The sequence below is a fragment of the Lates calcarifer genome, linkage group LG14, assembly GCF_001640805.2.
Source record: "Lates calcarifer isolate ASB-BC8 linkage group LG14, TLL_Latcal_v3, whole genome shotgun sequence".
Lineage (NCBI taxonomy): Eukaryota > Metazoa > Chordata > Actinopteri > Centropomidae > Lates > Lates calcarifer.
This window is the reverse complement of record NC_066846.1, coordinates 13,730,805-13,756,530: the sequence shown is the minus strand read 5'-3', so window position 1 is coordinate 13,756,530 and position 25,726 is coordinate 13,730,805. Positions and strand designations below refer to the sequence as shown.

At 41.2% G+C, this 25,726-nt stretch overlaps 2 protein-coding genes across 2 annotated transcripts in view; both read right to left on the bottom strand.

Annotated features, from left to right (window-relative positions):
- LOC108873681 (uncharacterized) overlaps window positions 1-16,802 on the bottom strand; it is a 36,851-nt gene extending 20,049 nt beyond the window's left edge. Inside the window, 2 exon segments of the mRNA XM_051075757.1 lie at window positions 141-2,499; window positions 14,612-16,802. Of these exon segments, the coding sequence (XP_050931714.1) occupies window positions 141-2,499; window positions 14,612-14,772 (2,520 nt within the window). The 5' untranslated portion in view covers window positions 14,773-16,802.
- Window positions 16,803-17,117: 315 nt separating this feature from the next.
- Window positions 17,118-24,867, bottom strand: LOC108873687 (type I phosphatidylinositol 4,5-bisphosphate 4-phosphatase-A). The gene is made up of 7 exons (XM_018661991.2): window positions 24,591-24,867; window positions 21,937-22,118; window positions 20,902-21,008; window positions 20,585-20,696; window positions 20,444-20,496; window positions 20,254-20,344; window positions 17,118-19,559 (listed from the first exon to the last, which is right to left on the bottom strand). Exons 1-7 carry the CDS (start codon window positions 24,691-24,693, stop codon window positions 19,416-19,418), a joined length of 792 nt encoding a protein of 263 aa, XP_018517507.1. The 5' UTR covers window positions 24,694-24,867; the 3' UTR covers window positions 17,118-19,415.
- Window positions 24,868-25,726: the final 859 nt, after the last annotated feature.

Sequence of the window (25,726 nt, the reverse complement as noted above, 5' to 3'; positions counted from 1 at the left end):
TTACGCCCTCCAAAACATTCAAAAAAAGGAAAAACTGAACCATTTAAAATGGTATGTTACAATATAAAAGAACAAAAACACTGAAATGAACAACCTACAATTTCCTTAAGGGAGAGAAAACAGTGCAATCTTCCACTCACCTTCATATGAGTGCATTCTGTGTGACACAGAGAACAGGTATGTGGAAAGACTCTCGGTGAAGCTGCTGCATAGTCGTGCATCATGGCCGCTGTTGGCACCTTGGAGGCATATTGGTTTGCTGGCTGCTGCCTGTTGGAAGTCATCAGCGACTGAATATAGTTCACCGGGTTCAGGATTGCCTGGAGTGGAGTTGGAGGAATAACGATGGGGCGAGGATCACTGGGCAAAAACGCAGACCGTTGCAGGGCCCGTGAGGCATCTGCGTTGCTGGGAATGACTGTAGCAGGAGGAACTGGCTGCACAGGAGAAAAAACTGGAGGCCACAACGATTGCCCCATTTGTGATATTGGCTGCTGCTGCTTCTGCGTCTGCTGCTGCTGCTGCTTCTGCTGCTGCTGTTGCTGTTGTGTCTGTTTCTGCTGTGTCTGCTGCTTCTGCTGCCCCTGTGCATGCTGCTTTTGCTGCATCTGCTGCTTCTGCTGCCCCTGTGCATGCTGCTTTTGCTGCATCTGCTGCTTCTGCTGGCCCTGGGTCTGCTGCTTCTGCTGCTGCAAGCCTTGTCCATGAATTTTACTCTGATCCTTGGTGCCACTGGCGCCACTGCTGCCAATGAGCACAAGACCAGGTCGGCCAGGATGCACGCCGTGAAAGACATTGCAGGATGGTTGGATTTTTGATGCTGACTGCCGATCTGTCTCTGGTTCTTTCAGAGGAAGGGGTTTGGAGGCTTCAGACTTAAAGACTCTTATGTCTGTGTCTTTGTTTGGCAGAGAGAAAGAGCTGAGGATTGGTTGGAGATTCTGGTTTGGTTGTGTCTGCAATCGTTTGGCTGGATCATTGCTTGGGGGAGCTATGGAGGTCGGAATTGAACTGTATGAAGAGCTACCCTTGTCACGTGAAGAACCTAAGGCACTGCTTTTCACCTCTGTCGTATCTTTTGGCAGTGGTTGTCGACTGTGGCTGCTACTATAAGTGTCCATCAGTATCATACCACCACTTCCAGCACTGCTATCTCTTCTGCCACTGGTCCTTCCAAGCTCATCCACAACCCCAGCATATTTGCCAGTATGTCCATAGTCAATCACTTTACTGGGCTGGAGAACCGCTGTTGATATTTCCTCCTGGCACATCCCTGCCCCTCCAGAACTACTCAAACTGTCCATCCCACTCACACCTCTGGTGGGCTGGGGTTCAGGATAGGTTTTTGACTGAACTGCAGCTGCAGCTGCAGCGGCAGCTCTCTTGGCCTTCTGCATGCGGATATCGCGCAAAATGAACGGCAGGTTGCTAGGAGTCATCTGTTCTTCAGGGTATGATATGAGATCTTCCAAGTCATCTTTTTCAAGACCAAAATGCAAGAGGATGCTGGCAGCTGATTCAGACGTGTACTTAGGGCGACTTGACTCAGGTGGGGCCGCAGGTTTGTCTTGCACTGGATAGTCATAATCACCTAACCCTGGAATGGACTGCCTATCACGGTCTCGTTCACCAGAGGTGTTAAACCTACCATCACCATCACTTGCATAGCTTGACGATGCAGATGATGAATAAAATTTAGAGGAATCATCAGCAGTTGAGCTTTTGTAGTTTACCAACCAGTCCAAAGAACTACTGCCACTTTCAACATCAGAGCGTCTATGTCCTAAAGAGGCAGAGGTTGAAGACATCGGATAGGTCATCCTTGTGCCTGATGAGAGAAACTCATCTCTTTGAGTGTTGGTAAACCGAGCGCCCTTGTCTATGGGCTGGTGTGCAGGTTTGTCAAGGAACCTCACCTCCTCTCTAGCTCTGCTAATATGCATGTCTATAGACCTCTCTAAGTCGTCGTCCACTTCAGGTCTGTAGCTCACTGACTGAGACAGGAGCGGTGGGATCTTTCCCCCCGAGTTGCCAGGTGTCACAGAAGAAGCTCCAGAAGAGCTGAAGCTGGACCCAGGTCCAAGGCGAGGAGATGCCCTCCGAGGGTCCCTCTCTGCTTGCATACCTGAGAGTCCATATTGCCCCTGGGAGGAAGTTTGGTTCCCAGAGGCATAGGGATTATATAAGTGATGAGACATGGTGTTGGCAATCTTCAGAAGGTTAAGGAGATTGATGGCTGCAGCAGTCGGGGAGGGGGGTGTTGTGGATATGTAGGAAGCAGGTGTGTTGGAGTTAGCTGTCAAGTTTGCGGCTCGACTGCCAACAGTGAGGGCGTTGTTTATCTGTGTCAGCGCTAGCTGGGCTTTCAGCTGAGCCAACCGCAAGGATGCAGCCTGCTGTCCAATCAGAAGGGGGCTCCCTGTGAGCCCTCCAAGTAGGGGGCTCGTTAGGGGCCCTGGAGCAGGAGAGTGGGCGCAATGCTCCAACAGCAACGCAAAGCTGAAAAGTTAAAAAACAAAGAAAGAGGTTATTAAATGGGACTGGACTTCAGCCTCTTGGTTGGGTCACATCCACCATCTGGAAGGTGTTGTCTGGACTTGTCCACTCTGGTGCTTCCTGTCGGATACACATCAAGCCTCTCTTTTTCACTTCCTGGTCTTCGCTAGCAAAAAGGAGGGAAGAAAAGCAACAAAGCACAGATAAAGAGAGAAAACAACATAGCACAGCCGTTAAGAGAAAACATCCAGAACAGAGACAAACTCATTTATTTCCTTTCAATGCTCATCTCTGGTGTAAACAATTGAGGCACCAGCAGACAGACAAAGCACGTGGCAAAATGTAACATCAAAGGACTGATTTCAAAACATCACATTAGATCATGAGTTAAACTCAGGTAGCTGGTGACAGTCTAAATAAGGCCGAACGTCCAGTACAACTCTGGGATTCCCATGATTGACATAGTGATGGCCTGCAGATTACCATCAGCGATCTTGAAAAATTATTATTATTAGAGTTGTGATACCGTTATCACTTCCAAAACTTCCCAAGGACTTCTCCCACCCTTTCCCATGCATTCAATTGCACTGCAAAATTCCCCTTTTTTTGCAAAGCTTTTCATTCAGAAAGACAAACACAGAGAACAGTATTTTTTAGGAGGCAGAATCAACTAACCCTGAGAGTAGTTTTGCAACTTAAAAGTTACAAAAAAGCTGATTCAACTGTTGATGGACCACAAAGCAATGCCATTCTACAAAAACTTAAATGCTTGCAAATACATATTCCTGAAAGACTACTTTGTAACTTAAGAGTCTTATATTTTGCTATTTACCTTGTGATGGTCGTAATGAAGGATGAGTTTCCACTTTGATAACTTTACAGATTTTAAAATCCTGTCTGGCACAGCGTTATGGCCTTGCAACTCATGGATGTGCTACTTGAACTGAACTTCCTGGAATTTATTAAATGTCTTCTCAGTATCTGAAGCAGCACTCCCGCACAGACACCCCAACCAACACATTCCTGCATTAAAACCTGACGATTTTACACAGGGCTGGATATACAGCATATCAAGAACAAATGAAAGGGTTGCACGGTTTAGGGTGAGAGCAAATATCAGGAATGGAATGCAGAGATTGAAAAGCAAAGAAAACTCAGCTATCTGGCTAAACCCTGGGTGTCTCAACACCCCTCATCTCTCACAAGAAATCAGTACATCGCATACAAACAAGCCAAGATGACAATTAGAATATGGCAGGTGGACTCAAACAACAGGAACACCACACATCAAAATGCAATACAATACGTTATCAACCGTAAACTATAAGTCTCAATACACCCCACCACCCTCAGATACAAGACACCTGCATGTGTTTCCCTAAGTTGAACAATTCATCGTATCAAGGCAACGAAAACACATTAAAGTCACTGAATATGAACAGTTCTGACAGGTGGTTGTTTTTCTTCATACCTTGCACAACTGAAGATTTATGATTGATGTTAGCAATATGAGGGATACAAACGCTTGTTCATTACATTTAGGTACAGGAACACTGAAGGACTTTCAGTTAAGAGGCACCCATGTTTGTTTCGTTTAACAAGTTTGATTAACTAAGAGAACTTGTTACTGAAGCATGGCTGTGCCATACCCACCCTGCTGCTGTGATCAAACAAGTGGTATAGCTATTGAAATATTACATGTCTGTAAGCGTTAATGTAACAAAACACCTCTTGGATACAACAGGAAGAGAAAAGGATCCATCACTGGGGCGTTTTTTAAAATCTGCGTCACATCTACACAACCATTACAACAAAACAAGTGTTTATTCAGATACGCTTTGACCGCTTGTGACAGTTTAACCCAAAAGTTATGTCAATATTTATCTGGTATTAGTGTTAAAGGGAAAGATCTCTGAGACGAGTTGGCCGGAGCCCAACAATCAGTGAAGGTAGTCGCTGCTAGCACCGAGGCGCTAACGTTAGGGCATCAGCCAGGCCCGGTGGTGAACGAACCCCGTCACCGTTTGACAAAAACACCGCGCACATCGACACGTGTGCGGACCCGTGTTTTATATCACCGTTTTCTACAGCATACCTTCCGGTTTTTGTGTTGAATCTTTCGGCTTCGGGGCGCTGAGTCTCGTCTTCGCACCGTTTGCACGCAGGAAGCCCGTTAAAACTTCCGGTATGGGCCAGCTTTCACAGTAAAACCACGAACCTCCAGAATAAAAGCACGACCGTGGAAAGACTATCTAATAACTTCTAAAAGTAAAAATTCTGGTCTTAAGTGTGAGTTAACAGAAAAAAAAAAAAAAAATAATAAAAAAAAAATCCAGTTTTACTCCTAAGCAACTTAAAAATAAAAAAAATAGAAAATTGATTTTGACTCGAAGATGCTTTTTAGTTTGGCTCCAGAGGCCAGACACAGAACTGTGCATACCTTTGACTTGACCTACCTGACGCAGGCAACCTGCTGGTTGAAAAAGGTACTCAGAGAAATCATTTCAAACTGATATGTGCAAATAAAATCAGTACCAGGCTCCTGATAAGAAATTAGTCTGCCACACAGTGGCGCTATTCTCACAGAAATTCAGTCTATATGTTTCACTCGGGTCTGAATAGTATTTAAAACCCTCTATAGGTGGGTGATCAGTCTGTTTTTGTCATCAGTAATGATTATAAATCAGATGCTTGGATAAATATCTTAAAAAACATTTAAAATACTGAATAATGAAGACCTACTAAACACAAACGAAGCAAGGAAAACAATAATAATAATAATAGATAATGAAAACCTTTCACATATGTTGATAATTGCTGCATTGAAGCTCATCCAATCAGAGGGCAGATTTTTCTAATCGTAGAGAAAGTTTATCTGTACTTACAGAAACATAGTTTTAGCCTAATTTTTAAAAAATGCTTGACAAAGTCAACAGTTCTTCCACACACACACCAGATAATAAATGATATGGTGGTATATTAGTAATTCATAAATCATATTTAAGGTAAATTCTGGCCTCCAGACAGCAGCCACCAAAAGACTTATGACCACAAATGTTATGTTTGATATTTTCAATTAAGCATTAACTTCCCAGCAGCTCAACACTTTTAGCCTGACTTACACCTGAATTTATTTTAGATCGAGTTACGTAATCCCTAAAAAGAAGGCGATAAACCCTCTTCCTGCAAATAAAAACATGAATCAGTGAGGATTTTGTTGAGCTTAGAGAGCCGCACGCCTCCTACAGTTGCCAAGCTCGCCTTGTTGCTAAGTATGGCAGCAGAGCAGCAGCCGCCGCCGACACCAGCCAATCACATTCGAAAACCTCTTCCGGATTCCCCCGGACTGGATCTAGAGACACACAACCAGATGCATCCTATACCCAGAGCCAGTATATGAGCCTGAAGTCTCTGATAATGAACAGCTCTTGACTTTACAGACTGTTGAATCAACAGTTTATCAAAAGGTGATGATGAATATTTTCATTAAAGGATCATTCTCTGTTGGGTATCACAGCAAATTACCAATATATCCCCTTTATCCCCTCCCCCGGACCACAGGGCTTAACACCTGACCACGACACAACAGCTGACTGGCAGCTCTCCGGCAGTGTATGTGCGTTTGTGTCTATGTAGGAGTGTGTGTTTGTGTGCGTCTGGAAGGGGAGCCAAAAGAAGTCCGGTTTTATTTTCGGCTGTCATCGCTACCCTGACGGGGGCCTGGTCTCATGGTGGTGACCTCATCATGGACGTCCGGTATGTGTGGGGACATGGGCAGATGTAGACATAAAAAGGACATATTTGTTTAGTGCGTTAACTTGACTTAATTCAACACAGACACAAATTCATCAACACAAACTCCCTCCGAAGTTTTCCAGTGTAATCTCCAGTTTTCTTTGGCCATCTCGGATTTCTGTCATTAGTATTATTTTATATGTGACAAGTGTCGTCAAGAAATTTAAGTCAAGTCTGATATTTCCTGTCTCGCCAACATTAACAAGAAATGTGAAAAATCTCAAATTACTATCTGTCTTCAACCCAGGGTTGTTCCCTGAAAATACACGGCTCCTATTTCCTCGACTTGGCAAAACCCAACAGTCTGGGCAGGGAAGATTCCTGAGGAATGTTTTACCCTCCCAACATGATTCCCACCAAACACAGACAGAGTGGTAGGAAACTGGTTGTACTGGGCAGTTCACAGGGATAAACAAAGAGTGAAGTCCATACTGTTAAACATGTTAGTTGTGTCGATTTGTACAAAGAGTTTTCTTTGCAATTAAACTAAATAGTCATGACCAAAACCTCACGTGAATTTGACTTATGTGGCATGTAGTAAAATCTTATTATTACTCATGTATTGTAGTTGGTTGGATTACTCTCCTGAGTCTTTCCTTGATTAATCGATTGATTTTTTAGCTTGTAAAAATTCTGAAAGCACTGACAAATGTTGTTACACTTACCGAGTGAAGTGAAGCCTTCACAGTCATTGTTTTGTCCAACTTAGTCAAAAAACTGAAAAAATATTAAAATTATTAAACATGAAAGCAGCAAACAGCTGAAACTGTGAAATGTTTGGCAAAAGAATAATTGAAACCATTTTCATAATAGATGTCAATTGATTTTCTGTCAATCACTTGATTGTTTCAGCTCTACTTTCATGTTACATTGGTAGTTTAATCTTAAAATATAATATTTCATAAATCTTTCATATGTTTTGTATACAAAAGTCAAAAGTAACTAGTGACTAAAGCTGTCACATAAATGTCCTAGTGTAAAAACCACGGCAGAAAATAGAAATACTCAACTAAAACTGGAGTAAATATACTTAGTTACTTTCCACCCTCATCACAGGAGCGTGAAAACCCATAATCATCACCCCAACACGACAGTTCCCAGGTCATGTGACCTGGGCGGCTCCTGGGGGGGTCCCTGTGTCCTCGGCGCCACGCCCAGCGACGAACAGATGGGTTTAAATCACCACACGGCACCAGGGACAGGGAGTGCACGCAGAAACCCACACCGAGGGCAAACCCTGCTGCTATACATGTCAGGGCCATAAATCTCTCTGCAGCGCTGGCGGTTTAATACGCTTTGATATTTTTGAGGGATGATTTGAGAGAAGAGGCGAGGAGGAGGGGGCTACTATGGTTTAAATGACGTCTTCCTCAACTTCTGTTTCGTAATTCTGGGAGTTTTCATGTTTCATTCTTACAGAACCTACATAAAAGCTTATGAATTTGCTTTCTGGGGGCTTTTTCTTTCCTCTTCCTGTGCACTATATTGATCTTTTGGTTTATTTTAAGTTGTTAAACTGAAGCTGAAATCCTTACAAGATGTACCATGGAATAAAAAAGTTTCTCATCTCCATCTGTTGTGTGTATACGTGTGTGTGTGTGTGTGTGTGTGTGCAGATACTGCCAGAGCCGCCGCCATCCTCTGAGGAGCAGTTAGCAAAGCGTCTAATAAGCGCTGATGAAAATAAATCACCACTGGCTCAAACTGAGAGCTGCCATCACTCACCACAGTCATGGACATCTGCGGTGTGTGTGTGTTTGTGTGTAAATGACACACACACAAGTCTTGACACAGGGAAATAGTTTGTTTGTCCTTGGACTGTGTTCGTAGAGAGGTAATAAAGTATTTATAGTGATGGCGTCTACATATTATAATTTTATGTATGTTTCAGTATGTGCACATGGTGTATTGGTGATAAATATTGAACATTTATTCATTTACATAAAGATGTTTTTAGGGGTCTTTTGGGTCCAAGTCCAAGTTAAATTTAAAGTCCAGGACCAGAACAAGTTTTTCAAGTTTAACCTGCTTCACATTTCACAGCAGTTAAGTTTCAAGTCCTCAATTTTATGACTCAAATCTGTCTCTAGTCCAGTTCTCCAGTCTCAAGGCCACAGCTGTTAGAAAGTTTCAAACTTGGCCAAGTTATAATCCAAGTGTTTACTAGGTGGAAATTTCTGCATCACCACATAAAATTAGGTTACACCACAAAAGTTGATTCTTACATGAAGATAAGCTGTTGCTAAATAGCTACGCTCACCAACTGTCAGGTGTGGCTAAACGTTAAGTCGGAAATTGAACCAAGTGACAAAGCTAACGTTAGCATCGTAATATATGACATGCTTAAAACGAAGAGGCAACATGGAATAAAATGCTACTTAATAATTATATGAACTGGGAAGATTTTAAATTAAAATGTAACTTAAAGCCTACTCAGTTTACATCATTATTAGACAATACTACCTCTTTTACTGCTCAGTCTAAAGGGGTTATATACTAGCATGCTAACGTGTGTTCCATCAGCTAGCGGACAGCTAAGAATTAATCTCAACATAAGAACTAATTTGGTGGTGCAACCCGTGTTAATTTAGTCGACTTACTAATCCCCTCCTTTAGAGCTCGAGCATGGCTCAAGAAGGGTGACTGGTGCTGTTAGCTGGAGTGCTCCAAATGCCACTTGGGCAATTACTGGAAACACTGTACGTCGCACAACTTGGTACTTGACCGCTAGCGAATGCCACAAGTGTGAGAATTGAGACCCGTCAGTCTGATTCCTCTCATGTAAAATCTCAAGAAATATTTTCTCTCTGACCTCACAGGGAGATGGACAACGGAAAATGATAGTGATACTGCATCGTGTAGCGCGGTGTGAATATGTGTGTGTGTGTCGTGTGTTCGAGTTTCATCATCACACCTAAGATTCATTTACAACCGAGTAGAGTTTTCATCACCATGAAGTTATGTGTCGTCCTGTCTCAGACAAACTCACACACTTGACACTGTATCAACTGATATGAGGAGCTAGCTTCAAGACTTCTGCTATTTCAGGAGACTAAAAATATACATATATAAGCCAAGTCAAAGAAAGCAATACAGAAATAAGAGAGAGGGACACTTGAAGATTTATCCCATATTCTAAAAGATACAGAAGATATTTTACTATAAAAAGCATTAATAAGTGTCTTTCACTGTTTTTAATGATTTGAACCTGAGCAAATAAATTTCAGACAATACCAGAGTAGTTTTGTCTTTCTCTTTCAGCCTTGCTACCTTCTCTATTTTTTCTCACACACACACAATTTAAAAATCTTGTCAGTGACTTGGGGCAGTGTACTATGACGTCCTGTCCACACTTATCACAGTTAATAACCCGATTCAGAGGCTGGACTGGCTGGTTGACCCAGAAAGTCTTTTCACAAGTGGATGAACTAATAGAGCCGAACGCAAAGTGACTTGATCGTCAGGAGATTGCGCCGCTTAAACGCCAAGGCTAAAGGTCTGAGGAGTGCTGAGGAAGACTTTATTTCTAAAACACCACACATGGAACCCGATGCTTGCTATTGATGTTTTAGTTTCTGTTCTCAAAATATACTGGAGCTTCTAGAAATTACATCATTCACAGTTTCCTTATAGGCACCTTACTAACATAGCACTACTATTATATTTCCTTATTGATGGTGTCTGAACTCTACACAGTGTTTAATGACGACTTTGGATAGAGAGGAGGAAAGTGGTGAGCAATGTTACTGGAGGAATAAACAAGACTTGGCTTGGACATGCTGTATACCCCAAAGAACATTAAAACAGCTCAGATGCAAGAATGCCAACTTGAGACTTGGACTTGACTCCCTAAAGGCTTTTGACAAAACATAAGTCTTGAGAGCAAAAACAGTCTCAAGTTTTGACCTGGTAAAAGCTCTGCAACAATAAATATTACAGAGGACAGCATCGGGTTCAGACTTCAAAGACATAAAAACATCTTCACTCGCAATAGGCTTAGGAAGACTTGAGACTTGATGTGATGAGATTAGACTTCACACTTTGCAACTTGATTTGGACTCCTCATGAGTGTCTCACCACAAATGATCACAAAATTTGGGTCTTGTTTCCCAAAAGCATCTTAAGACTAAGTAAAATTATCCTAAATTCTATGTTACAAGCTTTCTTAAACCTAAGAGGAGTTGCCCAAAATCACTGTAACTTGAGACACAAAAGATTATTGATTAATTAGTGCCTCGTGCCCACTTGTGGAAGGCTAAGAACATCTTAAAGCAGCCAGAATGCTTCTTCAGAATTACTTGTCGAATGCTTGGACAGCATCCAAAAGACACACTCAAAAACACAAATTTCAACGTCATAGTGTCGCTAGGGGAAAAGTCAAGGTGTCACCAAAGTTATTAGGATTCGTCATCTGGAGGCAATGAATGACTGAACCAAAATCCTTGACAATCCAAATAACAGTTGCTGAGATTTCAACAGATTTCTTTTTGGACCAAAATTGTTGAGAACCGCATTGACCAAACCAGTCAACTGACCTCCAAACAGATGAGAGCATGACGCTGGCTCTCGTATGATGCTAAAGTTGAAGCAGTGTAACCAGCAAAACCAGCGAGACTGGAGGAAGACTGCGCGGAACGTCGTGCAAAAGTGTTAACGGTCAACAGGTGGTGGAGAGCACAGCGAGAGGAGAACAGGACGCTGAAAAACACGGGTGTGAACTTGGGGTGTGTGTACGCCAAAGGGAAAGAGTGATGAAGAGACGACAATAAGTAAAAAGAAGAGAAGGAGTAAACAAAAATGGATGAAAAGCAGCAGCTGCGCATTTAAATCCACCTGTTCTCTCTTTCTAACAGAGACACAGTGACATTTACAGCCATTGCATTACAAAAACCCAAACCCTCTCAAAAATTTACGAGGTGCTTGGTCATATGTTGAGTGTGTAGGCTAAATGTGAGTGTAAATGAGACAACGTTGTTAGAGAGGCTGCAGTCAAGGTCAATGTGTTTTTGAACCAAAGGAAATTTTAGCCACCATTTTGGTTCCAGTTAAGGTTGTAGCTAGTTTTCTTTTACCTATGATCACAATAATTTCCCAACCATACCCATGCCAATTTTGTGCCTAAACCTAACCAAACCTTAACCACAGAAAACTCTTACATGTGTTGCTCTGGAAAACAATTACAAACAGATTGGTGGAAACACCATGACACTGAATCTGTGGACCAGTAACCAGGTTTCCACTCACATCTAGCTCAAACTGGAACCACATTTTCAGAAACTGTCAATTAATCTGAGTTGTCGGTTGTTGGTGCTAATTCATTTGGATGCCATGAGAGGTGCTATATGAAAGTTTTTGCCATTGCTACATAGAAAACACTATTAACAGCATTAACAGCAATTTACTTTTTAGTCTGGAAGAAAAGTTTCAAGTTCAGCATCAAACGTCATTCCTTACTCGCCAAGAGTTCTCTCCAGCAGTGGAAAGCAAAGCCAGTGTTAACTCTTAAGATTAAGATTCTGTTTCTATCTACAGAAGTTAGCATGCTAATCAGCTAGCCCAAGCCCATCTCATGTTGTGATACCACTTTATTATAGTGAGTCACTGTAGTGTCCATGTATGAACTGATCACCAGTCAAACCTTCAATTGGTGAAAAAATGTAACGTCCTTTGCCATCATGTGTGTGAAAGCTCAAATATAGACGTCAGGCTGTCACATGATTATAAATCATAACGGAACAGTAACGAGGAAAAGGAAAGAACTGAAACACTGTGTGTGTGTGTGTGTGTGTGTGTGTGTGTGTGTAGCTATAAATCAGGCTTTATATAAACTGTGATACAAGCATCAGATGACAGAGCTGCGATAAAACCTGTACCAAAAGTACAGACAAGGAGGACATGGAGGTAAATCAAATGTACTTTTCACACAAATACACACACACACACACACACACACATAAACACTCCTAAATCCAGCTGTCTAAATCCACAGCAACAGAGAGCTCAGAGCAAAGCCTTGCTTCAGACCAAAGCTATTTCACACCTTACATAAAAAACATCTCTCTCCCTCTGATCCTTTCTTCTTCTATCCACCTTTATTGTTCCAGTTTATTGCTTAAACTCTGTCCTGTCCTCTATCTCGTCGCCTCTCTCTTCTGTCTTAGCTCTCAAAACAGTGGGAAGTCTTCTTGTGATAACCTCCCTTTATACTGTCATCCCATCAGAGTCCAGCCAAGGCTCATAATGGCCTCAAGGCATGAGATGGCCAACACACAAACACACCCGCAGTAATAAACACCTCCCCAGTGTCTCAGCTGTTTCAGCAAAACTATTAAAAGCTTTTTTGGAATTAAGGCTTCTGTTCCATCATTTAAGACTTTGTACTATGAAAGTAATAATCACTATTAGCATTTTGTAAGAGTATGAAACAGAATAAGAGGAGTTCATTTGAAAATGAAAACTCATATTGGCATAGTAAATAACGTCTACCTGAAACTTTACATGATGTCTTGTTTCAAGCCATGGTTATCTCAAGCCTTGAGGACTGCAATGCTATTCTGTTAGCCCCCCCCCTTCATGCACAGTGAAACCCTTTAAGATGGTCCAGAGTGCTGCAACATGTCTGGTATTCAGTCACTTTAAAAGGTCCCATGTCACTCCACTGGTCATTGAATTCCACTGGCTACACATGGTGGCCTCACTTGTAAGTCACTTTGGATAGAAGCATCTGCCAAATGAGTAAATGTAAATGTGAACGACTTTGTAGTGACTTTGTCAGCGACTTTGGCATGGTTTTCCAACTTTTGTGAAGTGAATGGGTGATTGCAGGACTGCATGAACAAATGAACTGATGAGTTCCTTGATTAATGAATGACTATTTGCAGGAATTACTGCACGAACAAATGGATGAATGACTGGATAAACAAATCTCTCAGTAAAGGAAAATGATGATCAAAGCCAAGTAAACGCAACTGAAATGAATATGAAAACAGACGAGAGACATAATGAGGCTGAAGGTAAAATACAAGAGAACTCTGAACAAAATCTAGGATTTCTGTCCAAACATCTCGAATCCTTCCTGACCAAACAACAGGAGAGCAAAGTAACATCCAAAACAATGCTAATGCCAATACCTGACAAAGAGTGATTACAGGACATTAGAGGCTGAATTGTGCTTGAATGGTGAAGGTTGTTGAGCACAGCACACAGACCAAGCCGTGAGGCTCAATTCAGGGCAACAAAAAATCAACTTGCTGCTTTTTTCTTGACAAAACTGATAGTAGTTCAAGACTGCCTTGATAAAAAAGGTCCAACTTCTCTTTTTTGACAACCAATAATAAATGTCCAAGAATGGCTATACTTTGTTTTCTTTTGTCCAAATCAGAGTGGAAAAGGTTTGTCAACTTGTTGAATTCTTCTGTCTCAAAATATAAATGACAAATGACAAATTCCAAGTTTTGTAATCTAAGCCCTGCATGACTGAACTGTCAACACCTAAGACCACTTGAAGACATAGCTAAATATGATCTGTTCTGATTTAATTTTGTCTGGCTCTGCTCTTTAATGCTAACAGTTGGCTATTAGATGTCTAAATCCATCTCCTTCATCTCATGCTTTGGTTACTTCTCTGTATTTAGTTTGTATTTTGTTCTGATGTAACACTGGTTTAAATGCCCTGATTATCTCTCTGGAAACCTGATTCTGTCACACACTGCCATCAGCCGAAACTGAGCAACACTGGTACTTTGTGCCTACACAGTATGTATGATATGCATAGCTGAAGAAAACCTTTTAAAGCCTGGGATTTAGACGATGAAACGCTCACATATACATGCACAACACTCTCACATACAGTCGTCTTCTTGTTTTAGCTGTAGGGTCAGCAGGTCTAGCCAGGGTTAATACCAGATGACTATTTCACACTTGCTAATTGCTCCGTATGCACACATGGCCATACAAGAATGTTGTCACTTTAGAGCAACTGTGGATAGAAGACAACATTACCAACATTTATCGTTGTTTTTACGTCTCTAGTGTTTTCTTGTAGATGACAGGTATTTAAGAAATAAACTGGTTTATTACCACATTTCTGAATTTCTCAACACAAAACCCAGATTTCATAGTAGATAAAATCTAACTCTCTAAATCCTGACTTCCTTCCTTTCCTTTCTTGACGACTGTTCTGTTTTTTCTTTGAATTTTGGTCACCACACCTCCTGCTACACTCAAGTGTAAAGACTAATAAAACAAAGTCAAAGTGAGTTGCATGCATTGTTGTATTTTTCTCTTACACACAGAAAAAAAAGCAGATTTTTGTCCTCACCGGCGTGCAGGGTCGACAGCGTTGCTGTTGTTTGGGATGTGGTTGTTGGTTTTTCTGACAGCCCAGTTACGGGTTCTGTTGCTGGTCTTTGACACCTTTGGGTGGCCTGTGTCCACTAAGCTTTGTTGCTGAGAACTCCCGGCCTTCTTTTCCTCCAGCATGGCCACAAACAAACACAGACATACATATAGTACACACTTTCTTAATGTCTTTAATCATACAGATGCACACATACACATCTACTTTTGAATTAGTCTCCTCTTTTTTGTTCTGGAAGCATATTCACTTCCACTTCAAAGATAAATCCCAAAATTAAGGAGTAAAAAAGAGAAAAAGGAGGCTTTTCTCTTGCTGTTTTCTTGGAATTATTTCCATGCTAACAAAGAAATTTTCTTTCATCCAAAAGTAATTCCAAAGGAAATAATTCACAAGGTAGTAAATCCTCCCACGGTTCCAGAAAATTAAGGCAACTGATCTGGTAATTTCCAACAAATTTTAAAACTCCATCAAAAGTTAAAATTAACTCTTCCCAGTTGCCCAAAACATAACGTCTTATAGTATTCCCGTATTCCAGAATTTCAGGCGTCCCAGAACCCAGGTGTTCTGGAACTTGAGCATTCCGGATTTCTGAGGGCTTAAGCCATTAGTGAGTCAGCGGGATTTGAGCCACGAGAGACTGAAAAAGCAAATCGGGAGGAACGCTGCTCTGCTCTACACCCGTCCCTCTGAGCCAGCAGCTGGAGGGGGAGAGGGGGAGAGAGAGAGAGAGAGAGAGAGAGATGGGGAAGAGAGGGAGCGAAGAGAAAAGAGAGAAACAGGCCACTCAGTCTTGAGGCCAAAGGAGAGCGAGGGGAGATGAGATAACGTCTACAGGCACCACCACCTGTTTTTATGTGCATTTTCGTGTGCATAAAAAACCCAGAGTGGAAACATCGTAAATTGTTAAAAAAAAAAAAAAAAATCTTGAAAATATTATTTTTAAAGTTTTTATGGTCGTCTAAGACGGGGGAAAAAGCAACACATGACAAAGTGCAATGGAAACTGACTTACATATAAAGTCATGATGAACATGAAGAATGGGATTTAAACATCCACTGAAGTTTATACTAAGCTTCTTCACTGACGAGATGTAACAAACATAGATGTCATATTTCCATCATATTTTCTACATCGCTTTCCACCAGTTCAAACTTGGCCAGTGCTTTTTTAACTGCATCGTTTTGTTGCACCTTCTTCTGTACCAGTTTTAATGGGACCTGATCAACACCAGCTGTTTATCTTCTGTATAATGAAATATACACTGAATTTGGATGGAAACCTGACTAAACAGCCACCAAGAGGGTCCAAGCAGAAGTTGAGGGGGTACTTACTCTTTAAGTGCCTTTTGTGTTGACTTTCTTAAAACCCAAACTGATTGTGAAATTTTAATAGAAATGATTATGAAAGATGAGACCAACCACAACCACCCCCATGGCAACGGCACTCCTCAATGGCAGGTGCCTCCCCCAGCAGGACAGTACTCCCATCACAACACAAAAACTGCTCAGAACACGACAAAGAGCCAAAGGTGTTGACCTGGCCTCCAAACTCCTCAGACCACAATCGTATCCAGCATCTGTGGGATGATCAGCAACAAGACAGATTCATGGAGACCCCCCACCCCACAACCCACAGTACCCAAAGGATCCACTGCCAATGTCCCAGTGCCAGACACCACAGGACACCCCCAGAGGTCTCATGTCCATGCCCTGATGGGTCAGAGAGGGACCTACACAATATTAGACAGGTGGTTTTAATCTATTATTTTTTTAGATTCATGGAATAAAGTGGATCATGTGCTGTCTATGCAGTGAAAATTATTCTACAATTCACTGAGAGCCATTAACGTCTTCTCAGTACTGACTGACTGCTGCCCTCTTGTGGTTGTCAGCAGTAAGTACATAACTGTACATAAACACATCCAGCAACAAACAGCAAAAAGCATATTTAAGTTATAAAGGTGGAGAAAGTATTAATGTAATATTATCTGCATAAATACTACAATTTAAGCATTTAAAGTTCTCAAATATAAAGATAAAGAGTAAAGGGTGAATGATGATCAATTCCTGATTTATTACTTTAAGGAAATAGCTTAACAAATTCAACAAAATCTCATTTGTTTAACACAAGATATTATCTGTTAGCTTTTGCTAATTCTAGCCTGCTTCAGACTACATTAAGCATTAGTATTTGTATGGCTTCCAAATACTGAGTGTCTGCAGGTATCCACAAAAATTAACACTGAAATTAAAATCAAATAAGACCCACTTTTGGTCAGTTCATGCGCAAGGATTTACCTGTTATGGGGCAGAAGTGGGGCCAACAGTGGCAATCGTTTATTGTCCGTTTAATAGTGGTGGTCCTCGAATATTTAAATATGTAGATTATGTATCCTAAACACTAAATGTTTAACGTAATTTCAACCTGTCTAATTATTGAAAATAACAGACGAATTTGAGTCAGAGGACCTGGTTAAAAGTATTACTTTGTTCCACAATATACAAAAAAAAACCAAAAAACAATCCATCCACCGAAATAACATTGACAAAACCATACAGTAGTAGTACATCAGTACAATGTAGTGCAACATGTTTCACAGTCAGTGGGTACTTACATTAATCAGCCACAAGGGAGAAGCAATAGCCCCGACAATTCTGTACAGTTCGAAATAATCAACATCCACTGAATATATTTACACTTTAACAGACAGAGACACTCTAACAGGTTTTACTAGTGTGTCAGCTGAATTTAGTTTGATTCACACGAGATATGCATCAGAATTAAAAACAAAAAGGATAAATAAATAAATCATTCCCCCCGTGTGTGCTTCAAGTGATTCATATCAGTGAGTCAGAGAAAAAAGAAACTGTAATTTTGGGTTTGTGTTAAAAAGCATTTAGCAGAATATGTTATCGTTTTTCCAACCCAGAACTTTTGAGTTTCTTTCACATGAATAATTTTCAATCAGCAGCTGATGAAGCAAAATAAGCAAATCCAATTTCCCAAATCCCGTGTAAGATGATCTGACGTGCTACAAAACCGACTTCAAAAACATTTAAAGAAAGAAGAAATGATGCCGCTTACTCTCAGTTAATGCCTGTCTATTCAGCTTTATGTTGATGTTTTTGCTTTTTATCTTTTTCAAAAATTCTCTTTACATTGTTACAGTGTCTTTTAAATAATAATACTAATAATTCTTCAGTAAACTTATTTGAAACTTGCCTTTTAAAGAAAAATGCCTTAAACAAAAACCAAACGTGGTTCTTTATATATGTGCACTTACTGAGATAGTTTTAGTACTTGGTGGTTGGTGAGAAGTATATTTAGTGAGTGGATGTTTGATTCACCTGCTCATTGATGCTCTGCAGAAAGTAAAAAAACCTGTTGCGATGGCCGTTCATTTCTGCCATCTGTTCCCATTCTCTGATGTTTTTTTCCCTGTGTTAAATAATGTAATGCCACCTGGTTTGGAAATGACTCAGCCCAAATTTCAAATACTGATTCACTGAAGAGTTTTATTTCAAATATAACATGAATCCATGTGACCTGAAACTAACGGCTGGAGTATCAGGTAAAGGAATTACATTAAACTTCACTTTCTGTACCAATAAAACTAATTATTGCACCCTATTTACACCTGGAATCTGATTTGTATCCAGCTTCATTATCCAGATAATAAACAATCCAATCTTGCCTTTTCATTTACACCTGGTGTTTTTAATACATTCTCGTTCTCCTCATTGAGATTGGACCCCAGTCTTCCAGAGGAAAACCTACACAAGAGTAATCTGAGGTGGCAGCAAAGAGAACATCCATCCCAAATGTCAAACTTGTCCCTTCAGAAAATGGAAGATCACTTAGATTTATTTTCTTGTTTGGATCATCTTTGAAGCCGTCCTGTTGGATTCAGTGATAGTTTGAAACAAAACTCTTCAGTTGGACAAACGAACAAGAAGAGAAGAGTTAAATCAAAGGTTGGACTGAATTTCATTTTTAAAATAACAAACATAAGCTCGTCTTGTTTCTTCCCTCCAACACTGCTCAGTTACCATTTCATGTGACACCTGCCTTCTTTAAGTCAGACTCGATCAATAAACCAGTTGTTTGTTAGTTTTCTTGTCCTGTTTTGGTCTTAATGTTGTTTGAGGGGGGCGTTCACATCATCATCCTGGAGGAAACACTGAACCCTTCTGATGCGGGGGGAGCAGAAATCACAAAATGGATATGTGTGGCAGAAGAACAGCTACTGGCAGCTTCAATAAAAACATAGCAGCATCAGGCTTTCAAAAAACATATTAGTCCAACACAGAAGAAAACTACTGGGTCAAAAAGGAATATTTTAAACACGTCTTCCTATCATCCATCTATCGTTTTTTTCTTCCATTTGTCTGCCCGACCTCTTTGCAAACGCCACGTTCTGACGATTAATAGAAGCCTCTATGTCGCACTAGTAATCAACTTTTTTGACGACTGGCAGCTCATATATACGCAGTAAATCTATCCTGACATGAATGTGGAGTATTTGTAATGTGTTAAATTCACCTTTCTTCTCTCTTCACCCCTCCTCTTCATCTGTTGTTCCCTCCCTTCCTCTCCATGATTTTAGCAAAAGGCCTCTTTGTGCAGTCGACTCTGGCATTCGCTCCTCGCCACAATGACAACAGTTTCTATCACCTACTGCTTCCCTCTCTTCCTACACCAGCCCTCTCACCTTCCTTCCTTCCCTCCTTCCTTCCTTCCTTCCCTCTCTCTCTCTCTCGTCTGTCTACGTGACGTTGGATATGGGGTCGCTGATTTTCAGACACCTCCAGTAGATGGTTCTTGCCATGGTGAACAGAGCGAGCAGGATCAGCAGCACCCACGACACGTAGATCCCTTTAGACTGCTGGGCGGGCTTCCACGTACCAACCTGCGCACACACACACACACACACACCACACACACACACACACTGTTTTTGAAGCTGTGCTACAACTATGAAACAAACAATGAAAACAAGGGAAGTTACGTAATCAGAGAAACTAAATCAATCTGCCAGTTTTCTTTGTTTGAAGTTAACTGATAAAACCTCCGTCCTCATGTTATTTGTAGAGTACGATGTATGCATGAATTAGTTCCCTAAATATTCCAACAACAGATGACAAAAGCAGCGTCTGCATTCAAGTATCTACTGGACGCAGGTGAATGATTTGAACCCATGTTCTCATAAACTTGACCTCTGACCTTTGACCACCAAATCCTAATCAGTTCGAGTTCAAGTGAACGTTTGGACCAAATTTGAAGAAATCCCTTCAGGACGGTCTTTAAATGTTACAATCAAGAGTGCACAATCATGTTCTGTGAGGTTACAGTGAGCCTGACCTTTGACCTTTGGCCACCAAATTCTAATCACTTCGATCTTGGATCCAAATCAACATATGTGCCAAATTTGAAGAAATTCCCTCGAGGCCTTCACGAGGACCGAAACGCGTAAAAACTGTCGCCATGTGGAGACGTAAATAAGCCTGAAATACTGAAAATGTTAAAAACAAAATCTATAATTTGAGGAGTTCCTCTGAATAATTCTGAAACTATCATCACTCAAATATCACACAGATACACACCAGGAGTCCTGCAGTGGAGACAGCGAGGACTACGAACAGCAGGAAACACAGCAGGCTCCTCCTCCTTGGATACCGCTGACCAATGGAAGAGCTGTGAATCAAAACCAGGAAAAGAATTAATACACAACAAAACTGGAGGAAGTTTATCTCTCTCTTTACCTCAGAAACAGAGAACAGGTGAGACACGTACACTTTTCTGCAGTGTGGACATCGAGCCAAGGTCCGGTCTGAAAACTCCGTCCACTGAGACAGAGAGGAAACGAAACGTCAGACGACATCACGACTGTAGAGACTAAAACCAGATAATAAGGAAGTGAAATCTCTCACTTACCAGGAATGTATTGGAGCAGTGTCCGCAGATGACCCTGATGCCGACGGGCTGATGCTGCGGTTCAGGACTGTCCCTCCCGATGTGAACTGGTCCCAGGTTGATGATGCGTTTACTGCCCATCAAAAAAAACAAACAAAAAAAAAAACGGTGTAGATGTTAAACAACTGAAACAACTTCAATTTTTGCAAAAACAATCTCATCCATGTATTTTGCTTCACGGTTGGTGGGATGAACAGCTTCTCCTGCACAGATGCTGTGATTACAGGCCAAAGCTGAGGCGGTAAAAAAATAATCCGTCACTTGTTTCTCCGTCTCACCAGTACGGTCTCGGACAGGCGATCCTCTGCGACGTGACTTTGCAGATCAGCAGACAGTTGCACGGACAGCGGACGTACTTCTTTCCGACGGGAGCGTTCTTTATCGGCTATCGACAGAGAGACGGAGACACGAAGGAGGAAAAAAAAGGGGAATAAGAAAACAAAAACACTTTTCAGTTTCAGCGTTCAGACTTTGGTTCCTAAATCGTTCTCAGCAGTTTAGTTTCAATCTCATCAGCAAAAAAACTCTGCACATGGAAACGACTTCCCGAGAGAGGAACTACGACACACTGCTCACATCTGCCTGCTGAAACATGACACTTTAAGATCTGTGAAAACACTTCTAACATGGCTGAAAAGACGACTGATCTCCAGTCTTTATGATCTTATTTAATGTCCATATTTCAGCTTCTGAAGATAAATAAGGGAAAATGAACCACTTCTATAACAAAAAGCTACTTTACAAACATGTTATATCAATGATTTCAACACTCGAACACAGCACAGAAAGGCAGGAATCAAAGTACATAAAGGCAAGATTACAGCATTAATAGACTTTTATCACATTGATCAAATTTATTTCTACAGCACTCAAAGAAAAACTGGATATAACGATAAAATAATTCAAAGCTGTACTGGTTAGGTTGCTTTTCTTAATTCTGGGGGTCAGGAGATAAAGTAAAGATAAAGTTTGGTTTATCTCTTCAAAGTTGCTGATAATCTTTAGTCGAGTAAAACAAGGAAAAAATTATCTCTGCTGGTCGATCTATCGGTGCGTTCCATTGACATCGGAGGTCAGGAGGCGGAACTGGGAGTGACATCAGTGAAACTGAGAATCATGGACGCTCTCAGAGGTTTTATAGATGCTCTTTCAGAGTGCAGACAACTTTGAAATAAATCCAAGTTTCCAAAAAGTGAGTTAAAGCCAATTAAGAAACACTCTTTTCTTACTGATGCGTATAAAGTGTCAGAAAGCTGTGAGGACTTGGAGGCTAAATTCAGAAGTTGAACATCCGGTGAGTCCGTCTGACTCACCGTAGCTTCGTTGCAGATGCTGCACTTCACCACGTGCTGGTGCGTCTTGCCCTCCACAGATATGGCGCTCTGACAGACCCGACAGCTGATGACCGGGGCGCTGCTGCTGTCCGGGCTGCCCTGCGGCGAGTACGGCGGTGGAGGATCACTCGGTGCCACCAAGCTGGGGAACGGTGCTAAACCTGAGGAGAGGAAGTTGAAATCTGTTACTTAGCAAACGAACGAATCCAAAACCGACTGACAACCAGAATCACCACCAGGTGGTCGTATCCCTTCGCCAACGGGTTCCAGTGAGCAAATTTTGGAGCTTTCGCCAAAAACTTTGACCTTTGATCAAAATAATTAATTCATCTTTGAGTTCAAGTGAAGGTTTGTGCCAAATTTGAAGAAATTCCCTCAAGGCCTTTCTGCGATATCACGTTCACAAGAATGTGACAGACGTACAGACGGCACCGAGGCTAAAACTATTTCATCTATTATTGATCGACTGATCAACTCGTCGCAGCTGCACAAGAACTTTGCATAAACGAATCCAATCAAATGATCTGATGAGTGTTTGAGTTGTTATCAGCTGAACTGATCAGAAAAACAGGAAGTGTCAGGACACCGGTGGCTTGTAGTCTTAGCTCAACAACTTCCTGGGGTAAACCCTGGCATCTGACCACACATATGAAGGTGGTTTGTTTTTCTGATTCTGTGCTACAGATACATCTCAAGATCTGATAACAAGCTCCATCTGCAACATGTAGGGGCTCATATTATAGTTTCTTTCCTGCTACACGTTTTATCAGTTTACTCATCTTCCTTTCAGGATACAAAGCAGGAACACAAACAAAAACTCAGTTTCATGGCAGCAACAGCGATGATACAGTGAAGCTGAAAGCTGAAAGGCCCATTACAGTTTATATCCTTCAGCAGATTAACCAATAAAACATTAACTAATCAGCCCACGCTGCCGACACGTACTCACGCTGAGTCATTAATGGGTCAGCTAATACATCAGTTTGCAGGACATTATCTCTGAGTGACACACCCCCAAAAAACAGAGGCAGAGAAGGAAAAGAGGAAGGAGAGAAACTGAGCATGAAAACGAAGATTAAAGTTCACAGTTAAGAGGAAATGATGAAGGAAGACAGTTAAAGAGGGAAAAGATAAAAAAGATTATAAAGAAAGTCTGGATAGAATGGTGGAAGCTCTCTGAACTGAGTAATGAGCTTAAACTAGGACTAACTACATCAATTCATCTGTCCGTTTTAATTATTCTTTTCATATTTTAAATACCAGGTAAAGGTGAAACATGTTCTCAGAGCCGAACATGACGTCTTCAAATATCTTGAATTGTTTAACAAAAACTCAAAAACCTGAAAAGATGTAATTTTCAACGATAAAAACTGAAGATCTTCATATTTTAAAGAGCTAGAATCAGAAAACGCCCAGTGTTTTGTCTGAAAAATTACTACTATGATTATTCAATAATGATAATAGTTGGGGATTCAGCGTCTAACCTGTTATCTTCACTGGTGACGAATCTGCCCGTTACTTTTTCAAGTAATTATTCATCGATTATAACATTAGATGTAAAAAAAAATCCCGTCACAACTTCCCAGAGTCAGAAAAGAACAAAAACAAAACAGAAAAGCCCCTTAAAATTTCCCAGAGCCCATTGTGACGTTTACAAAAGTCTTGTTCTGATGAACTGACGCTCCGAAATATTCTGTTTACTCTCACGAGTAAAGACAAAATACTGCTGCAGGGAAGTTCAATATTTGGACTGATGTTCAAACAAAACAGGAACAATTTAATGAGAGAACCCTGGGCTTCAGGAAACCGTCACAGACCTGTTAATAATCCAAGTAATAATCATTATTTGCAGCTCTAATCTGATATTTTAACCAGACTGTATTCCTATCTTAATATTATCAATGCTACATTTCCTTCAGTTTCTTATCTCTCTTATTATTCGTGTTTTTTCATCATTTGTCCTTTATTGTGACTCAATGCAAATGATCTATCATCACATTTAAACTGATTGATGTGCACTGTCCCACATAAACAGATGAAAACAAAATACACAAGTGACATTATTAACTAGCTTATGAATATATATTTTACATCAACTAGTCACTGCAGCTCTATAATTCACAGATATAAATGTCTTCTCAAGCTTCAGGCTGTGGTTGCAGCAGACACACACAGAGCCTGGATGATGCTGCACAATTCAAACCTCCAACAAAACTGATCCCAGCTCAGTTAAACCAACTGAAAAGCATCAACTTCCTACTTTGTCTTGTGCTAAAGCAGCTCATATTACACAACAAACATCAACTTTACATCACGAATCTGTGTGAGATTACTGTCACTACACTGTGGCAGGCCAACAACGTCAATTACCTTTGTTAATATAAGATAAAATGTCTAGAAAGTGAGTTCTCGTGAGTTTAATCCCAACTAGGTGTTTTGTTGTTTACAGCTAGCGTTAGCCAAACGGCTAACTAGCTAGCTCACCACCTGGAACAACCGCCAGCTAACATTTGTTTACATGTTGACATTCTCAAGCCTAAATAAACATTAAAATTGTTCATATTGTTGATTAAAAACTAATAAATATGTCAGTGTCTTGCTGACTAAGGTGTCGAACAGAACAGCGGACATACTCTGTGGTTTAGACGGATATCCATGCGAGCTGCCCCCGGGAGAGAAGCCGTTGGTCCCGTCGTGCTGCTCGGACAGCAGCGGCGACCGTTCCCCGTCCGCCATCGCTCCCACCGGCTCTCAGCCTTTCGCAACGGCCTCAGGAAGAGTCTCCGGATCCCCGGTAGAGATTTCTGGAACAAGTCGCCGAGGAGATTTGAACCCCGAAGTCCGTCAGTTTGACGTCCACATGACAAGGCGAGAAACACCGAAGGCGGAAGCGAAGCAACAATAACATCTGTCACATGACTGTGGTCCGAGTCGCGCCCGTGATTGACAGCGCGCTCGACCAATGAATGAGCTCGGTGAGGATGGGCGGGTTCAATGTTATCGACGGACCGGTAGAGCTGTTTGACAGCCCGGGCCGCGTTCAAATACTCATACAAAACATCCTTTACCGGGTGATTTAATACCTTTTCAGCCAAAGAACTAAGATTTAGAATATTTTTACAGCTTCCTTCCTTTCCGTAATTCACATTTTCCTTGACATAGAAACATTTAAACACTTATTTGCGAGTGTATAGAGAGCTGAAGTGAAACAGAAACTTCCAGGTTCTTTTGCAGAAGTAAGAAAGCCTCTTTGGAAAGCCCACTGATGTTTGTTCAAATCCGGGATTTGATGCAATGACTGTACATAAAGATGGCCGACATGTCTCCACCTCCTCCCAGTGTGCAAAAAATAAAGCCCAGCACAAAGACTTCCATCTTTCATCCCTGCTTTGGACCATTTTCTCAGACAGTGCTGACTTGCAATTTCCAATTACCCAAGACAGAAATACAACAAAAGTTATAACTTCAAACATTCTGCATAGTGCATGTATCTAGAACTTATCACTCATCCCTTACACTACACAGTAATGTCACCATCTGTTGTGTCCGTAGTGCTTTTAGGTCCACAACATCAACAGCATCAAAAACTGTTTCAAAAACCACTTCAAATGCTTCACATCAAATACACGTCCATACTTACCTGATGCATCAGGAACTTTTCGGAATTCAGTTTCTTAACCAAAGGGCACTTCGACATGCGGGATCGAACAACCTGCTCTACCTCTTGAGCCACATTCACTGCATTTCATCTTTACTAGTACTGATCATA